The sequence below is a fragment of the Sciurus carolinensis genome, chromosome 7, assembly GCF_902686445.1.
Source record: "Sciurus carolinensis chromosome 7, mSciCar1.2, whole genome shotgun sequence".
NCBI classification, from domain to species: Eukaryota; Metazoa; Chordata; class Mammalia; order Rodentia; family Sciuridae; genus Sciurus; species Sciurus carolinensis.
Genome location: NC_062219.1, coordinates 126,870,279 through 126,878,023, shown reverse-complemented (window position 1 = coordinate 126,878,023; position 7,745 = coordinate 126,870,279). Strand labels below are relative to the sequence as shown.

Genomic DNA, 7,745 nt, shown 5'->3' with positions numbered 1-7,745 from the left:
TGGGTCAAAAACAAGGAGTGGGATAACTGGGTCAAATCGTAGTTCTATTACAAGTTTTCTGAGGAATCTCCATGATGCTTTCTACAATGGTTGCACCAAATTTGCATTCCCACCAGCAATGTATGAATGTACATTTTCCCCCACATTTTGAAACACTTATTAAGTCCTTTGGGCGTAAACCAAGGAGTGGTATAACTTGGTCAAATGGTAGTTGTACTACAAGTTTTCTGAGGAATCTCCATGATGCTTTTCATAATTCTTGCACCAATTTGCATTCCCACCAGCAATGTATGAATGTACCTTTTCCCCCACATCTTTGCCAACACTTATTATTGCTTGCATTCTTGATAATTGCTGTTCTGACCTGAGTGAGATGAGTCGTTTTGATTTGCATTTCTCTAATTGTTAGAGATGTGGAACATTTTTTCATGTATTTGTTAATCAATTTTATTTCTTCTTCTGTGAAATGTCTGTTCAGTTCCTTAGCCCACTTATTGATTGGGTTAATTTTTTTGATGTTAAGTTTTTTGAGTTCTTTTTATATACTGGAGATTAATACTCTATCTGAGGTGTGTGTGGTCAATATTTTCTCCTATTCTGTAGGCTTTTTCTTCACGTTCTTGATTGTTTACTTTGCTGAAAAGAAACTTTTTAATTTGCATCCGTCCCATTTATTGATTCTTGATTTTATTTCTTGCACTTTAGGAGTCTTGTTAAGGAAGTCAGAATCTAAGCAGACAAGATGAAGATTTGGGCCTTTTTCTTCTAATAGGTACAGAGTCTACATATATATTGTATATGTTTAAATAAGAGTACATATATCTATCTCCTTAAACAGTTATAATTTCCTTATTATAAAAATTTGAACTAATTTCTACTAGTTTTTTTGAAGCACATGGTACATAATTAACTACAATCACACTTCTATGCAATGAACACCAGAATCTCCTATAACCATGATTCTAGTCAATTTATAAGAGATTCTACATGAGTTAGATAATTTGATACTTCTTTTTCTGTGTCTAGATTATGTTACTGAGCATATTGATCTCCAGTTCCATTCATGTTGTTGCAAGTTGCAAGAAATTATTCATTTCCTGTGGCTAAATAACATTCTCTTTTGCATATTAGGACAATTCTTAATTGACTTTATTGATGAACACTTAGACTCTTGGTATTTGTAGGCTATTATGAATAGAGCTTACATCAAACTTATGGGAACAGATGTTTTTTAGACCTACTGAATTCATTTCTTTTGAATATACATTCAGTATTTTTATTCAGTATTTTTATTATTAGATCATATGGTATCTATTTATAATTACAAAGATGGTACATTCAAATAGTCTTTCTTTAGACCACTATTCCTATAAGCTGACCAACTTCAACTGAATCTGTCTGTTTGAAGGGGGATGTGCAAAGATCTATTCCAATTGATGATGCTAGGAGTGATATGTAGGACATATTCGAGAATTACAAAAATGCAGATTTTAAGTGGATAATACATATACATTTATTTTGTTGTATCCTTACTAATGATAGATATCCATATTGTTTAAAAAGAAAAGTAAAATAGCTGTACCAAAGACTTTTATTAATGATTTTTCAGACAACTTATTAAGATGTACATTGGATAAATTAACTTTTCATTCTAGCTTTATATGCTTCAGATATTAGATGCTCTAATATTATTTCACTTAATGGTTCCCAGTTTATGAATGTTCATTATTTAGAGTCTATAAATCACAATATCAGGATGTAATCACACCACCTATGTAAATCTAGGTACCCTGAGAAAGGAGAAGACAGTGAGGGGCCTATCTCTGCTTCACTATTTGAGACTGTCTCTCGGCTCTGATCATCAATATGATTAACTATCACTAAGAGTAATAAATTGAAGTATATGGATGATATTCCTTTTAACATTAAATATGGATAATATTTCAAATTGGTTTGGAAGTTTTCTCAAAAACTACGATATAACTACCATATGATTCACCATTCCACATTTGGGCATGTATTCTAGAGAAATGAAATCAGTACCTCAGAGATACATCTGTACTCCCATAGTCATTACAGCACATTAGCCAAGGTAAGTGTTCATTGATAGGTGAATGGACAAAGAAGACATCACACACACACTAGAATCTATAATATGTTAAATAATGGAATGATATTCAGCCATAAAAATAATAAAATCCTGCTATTTATGACAACATGGAAGAAACTACAGGTCATTATGATAAATGAAGTAAATATACACAGAAAAAGAAATACCACATGATTTCACATAAATGTATAAAATAAGGAACTGAACTTTTACAAGCAGAGATTAGAATGGTGGTTTCCAGGGACTGTGGAATGGGAAAAAAGAGAAGTTGGTCAAATGATAGAGAACTGAGTTATAACATAAGTAAGTGCTGAGGATGTAATACAGATCATGGTGAATAAAGTTCATAATACCATACTACACATTTGAAACTTGCTTAGTGATTATATTTTACATGTCCAACCCTACACACACTCATACACATGACATGGTAACCATGTGAAATGATGGATGTGTTAATATGATTGGGGTAATGATTTCAACACACACACACATCTAGGCTCATCATTTTGCTTTGTGTACTTTGAATATATATAATTTTATTTGTGAATATATATAATTTTATTTTTATCTTCATAAAGTTGGAAAAATAAAAATAAAAGTAAAAACTTTTTAAAAGTAATACCATTCCGCAAAGAACAATGTTCAAAGGTCTTTTAAACACATAGTAACTATAAGGAGATAGAAATATTAATTTCCCTGATTAGATCAGTTCATACTATGTACATGCATCAAACTATTACACTATTCCCAATAAATAGGTGCAAATTATCTGTTTTAATATAAAATCTTCAATAAGTTTTAAGATAGTATCAATATGTCAATAACTAAAACAGCTAATGCAAACAAAATGTATGATTTTTTTTTCTCTTATTGGATTTAACAGCACCAATTTCCTACCAGAATTACCAACTGGTATTTAATTTCAAAACCTATTGCCCAATTTCTTGCTTTGTTTTAATTTTTAAAAGTCTAGTAACAAATTAACTCACGTACAGATAGATCCACTTTTATCTTATGTTGCTATTTTCTCCAAAAGAAAGTTCTGTTCAGACACAAGGTGTGGTATATTAATTTGTGTTACCATGAATCCCACTCAGGAGACAGAAAATGCTCTAAGATTTAGCTAATGAAGTAAATGAAGAATCAATGCAGTCCAGGTGTGGGTGGAAGAACAAATGAATTATTTTGAATAGATATTTGTTTATACTGTGTCATATGACAAGTTATAGAGACCCACTAAATAAATTATTCATATAATTTAGCATCTCAAAAAAAGTGTACTTCAGAGTGCACCATATAATAGATGATGTTGTTCATCATATTTACCATTTGCCTTTACTGTGACACTTTTTAGCTAATTTTAAAGCCTGTTCAGTGACCAAAAACACCATAAGCTATGTTACCCTTCTCTCTCTGTCTCACTCTCCTTCCATCCCTCTCTCTCTTTCTCTCTCTAAATACATATACACACACACACACACACACACATACACACACACATACATAATTATATATATATAAATGACAAGTTTATATATTAGCATATTAATTTCTGTCAAATGTGTTTGCAATAATCTCTTCATAATGATAAAAAATGCATGTGCACATATACATACAGAGGCATTTCTGTACATTAATATTCCAGTCAATGAAATAAAATACAGATTTTTTTTTTTTTTTTTTTTTTTGGTACTGGGGATTGAACCCAGGGCCTTGTATTTGCAAGGCAAGCACTTTACCAACCAAGCTATATCCCCAACCTTGAAATACAGAATTTTTAAAGCCTAACTTGGTACAAATCAAAAAAGTTTATTTCTTAATATTGTTTCAAAATTAATCACTAAAAATAACTATAAACTGAGAACTGAACAATTCAAAGTATGGTGAATTGTTGACAACTAAAAATAAATGTCAAAGAAGCAAAGAAATCATACTTCAAGATTGGCCGGACACAATGAAGAAAACTGTGGTTACTTTGTCCGTCTCCCACTAATACCCCATTAATCTCCTAAGTGCCCCTCTGACATCTTTGTTTCTGAGGGTGTAGATGAGAGGGTTGAGGCTAGGGGTGACAACAGTATAAAACAGGGCAATGAACTTGCCTTGGTCTTGAGAATTTTCTGTTGGTGGCTGGAGATATGTGCACATGACTGGAATAAAAAAGAGGAAAACAACCATAAGGTGGGCTCCACACGTCCCAAAAACTTTCTGAAGTCCAGTAGTGGATTGCATCTTCAGCACAGCCTTAGTAATGGCACCATAGGAGCTGAGAATGAGAATAAGTGGTATGACAACAAACATGGAGCTCATCACCATAAGGGTCAGCTCATTAGCATGGATATCAGCACAGGATAATTGCAGCAGTGCCGGAACTTCACAGAGGAAGTTATCCACCTGATGATGTCCACACAAGAGTACCCAGAATGTAAAGGAGGAATGAAGTGCTGAGGTAGTAAAGCCACTTATCCAACAAACCAAAGCCAACATGTGGCAGAGTCGAGGGTGCATGAGGACAGTGTAATGCAGGGGTCTGCACACTGCTACGTAACGGTCATAGGACATCACCACCAAAAGCACGCACTCAGTGGTTCCCAGAGCGAGGCAGAAGTAGAGCTGAACCATACAACCAGCATAAGAAATGGTCTTCTCTGGGCCCCAGAGGTTCACCAGCAGCTGGGGGATGGAGCTTGTGGTATAGCAGAGATCCAGAAAGGAAAGGTTTGATAAGAAGAAGTGCATGGGAGTGTGGAGACGGGAGTCCAGGTGTGCCAGGATGATGATGAACAGATTGCCTATCAGTGTCATCAAGTAGAATATCAAAATAACCACAAAGAGAGCTGCTTCCAGGTGAGGCCACTTAGAAAACCCCAGTAGAATAAAGTAGCCTTCAGAACTTACATTTTTTTCCATCATCATTCAATTGTTTTCCTGAATTTTAGGAAAGAATCACATAACTTTGAAGGCTTTCCACACATTGTCAAATACTTGCAAAAAGATCAGAGAAAAGTATATGTCACTTCTAAGGGTAACACTATGTGCCTTTAAGGCACTAAGAGTTTTTCTCTTTTTCTTTGTACTTTCCATTCAGATATTTGCTTTTTTGCAGAAATAATAAGTAACTTCTCAAATGACTTCATACAATCCCTAAATTAGCATTTGTATTAATAATTGTATGATATTCCATGGCTAGAGAGGACAAATTTTATAAAAAAAAGATTTATATAAACATTTAATGCAATTCTCTTTTCCACTCTTTCAGGTTATTTCAAATTTTGTAGTTACAGAGAAAGGAATAACTTAAGTCTTAACAATTTTTCAAATAGATGAGATAAAAGTGAAGAAATATAATTTGGGAATAACTTTAAAATGTTAATAATGTTAGCTGAAAAATAATTTTAATTGAATTCATACAAATAACAAAATATTAACATTACTTATGCTAACAGCTTATTTCTAGACAAAAATAACATGCAGATGGCAGTATGAACACACCCATATGCATATATACCAACTCACTAGTGTTCATTGAACAAGCAAAGATGATTGGAAAAATCAGTAGTGGATGCTCTCAATTTTAAATGCAAATAACACTAACAAAAATGACCCTTTTAACACAAAGATAATTACACTAAAAGTGTAGGAAGTGAGCAAAGAGGAAAATGGAGGTTTTTGGGATGTAGGAAAGATGAGAGCAGCTCTAATTGTAGTACTTGGACTTTAAAGTATGTATATCACAGGTCTGTGAGACCAGTACAACAGGATTTAAAGAGAATTTCTGATGTTTCATATGCTTCAGGACAATAACTGAGGAGTTATTTCAAGACTGAGTTGCAATTCAAGTTTTCCATTATTCACAATGAGGTTTCTGATTAGACATTAACTAATATTAAAATATAATTGAAGATATGTGAACCCTGTGTAAAATCCAATAACAAATTCTGTAATAGTTATTCCTTTGTTAAAAAAAATGTGCACTGATAACTTTCATATGCCTATTTTCTCTGTTCAATCATTCATAGGAAAGATGAATACTCTTTTATTAGATAGTGTTTTCTATTCAATACAGTAACCCACCATTTAAATATTTCTGAATGGTTTTGTCTTACCACTGCTCCCCTTTCATCACAGCCAGTTCTTCTTCTCATAATCTTACAAAGATAAATTCAGTTAAATAGATTCACCTTCAGTCTTTTGGGAAATACTTCATGCCTCAACTACTGCAATTTTGTCTCTTAAAAAAGATGTAAAGGGTGTCTAAGCTACCAGAGGTGTGTGCAAAGTCATTCAACTCAATTGCTATGAACACTTCCTGTGATGCAGCTGCTTGGATTCTTTACTTCATTAATTTTAATGTGGTACCTATTTCTTCATCTACTGCTTAACATACCTTCTAGCATTCTTCTACAAATAAAAAAATGCATGAGAAATAAGGGACCAAAAATAAAATAGATGACTCCTGTAAAGAAAATTCAGAGTTTTAATTTTCTTCTTGGTGGGGAAAAAATAGGTAAAGGAAGACCCTATCAAACATAATTTCAATGAGCTGTGGAATAAGATATTTTCTCTTTTAAATCAAACACTATCAGGCAAAAGTATCACTTAGCATTGTTGATCCTACTATTACACAGAGACATTTTCCTAATTCTCATATTCATTCTTACATGGTTTACTATTTTAATTTTCATTGATTAATAATATTTATTTCATTAGTCAGCTGTTTGTTTCTGTGACAAAAACACCTGACAAAACAACTTAAACTAGGTAAAGTTCATTCTGAGCTCACGGTTTCGAGTCCATGGATTGCTGACTCCATTGCTCTGGGCTTGAGAGGAGGCAGAACATCATGACAGAAGGGTGGTGGAGGAAAGCTGTCAGCTCACGGCAGTCAGAAGCAAAGAGAAAGAAAGGGGCCAAGTAAGTTGATCAACCTTTTCAGGGTATGTCCCCAGTGACCCACTTCCTCCAACTAGGGCCACTTTCCAGTCATCCATTCAACTATCAGTGGATTAATTGTTGATGAGGTCAAAGTACTAATCGTTGCCTAAAAATCTCATTTCTGAAACTTGGCTTATGAAGGACCACACCTCTATGACATAAATTTTTGGGGACATCTAGTGTCAAACTATAGCACCTATATATATTCACAGGACACAATATAGTGTCTTGAAATATATATACATTGTGAAATGATTTTATCAAACTGGTCAACATATCGATCACCTCACATATTTTATCACTTTTTATAGAGAGAGCATTCTAAATCTACTTTTTTTAGCAATTTGAAATTTAAGAACTATCTGCCTGCTTTCTTAAGTAGTGCTCCATCACCTTCTGTCAATGCTGACCTTACTGTGTTAATACACCTTCCCTGTCATTCTCTTCTTGGTCTATGACCTCACCATATATAAACTGATAGAGGGGTTCACTGCTTGTCATGCAATTGACAATATGAACCTAATTGTTTTCTTATGCCATTTTTGCTAAGGTGCTAAATCTTACTCTAGAGAGCAGAGTATGCAGATAACTGTGATCATCATTGTTAAAGAAGATAGAGCTTCAGTTTGTTCAAAAGATTTGCTTTATCAGAATGTGGGAGCACATTAGGGTATTCAAAGTATCAGGGGATAGACTC

The 7,745-nt window shown here is 33.6% G+C and overlaps 1 protein-coding gene across 1 annotated transcript; it reads right to left on the bottom strand.

Annotated features, from left to right (window-relative positions):
* Positions 1–4,102: 4,102 nt before the first annotated feature.
* On the bottom strand, positions 4,103–5,029 carry LOC124989488 (olfactory receptor 2J3-like). The gene has a single exon (XM_047559307.1). It carries the CDS (start codon positions 5,027–5,029, stop codon positions 4,103–4,105), a length of 927 nt encoding a protein of 308 aa, XP_047415263.1.
* Between the last annotated feature and the right edge of the window lie 2,716 nt (positions 5,030–7,745).

What these genes read in the sequence shown, in the direction of transcription:
- LOC124989488 (XM_047559307.1), bottom strand. Translation starts at nt 5,029, where the DNA reads ATGATGATGGAAAAAAATGTAAGTTCTGAAGGCTACTTTATTCTACTG.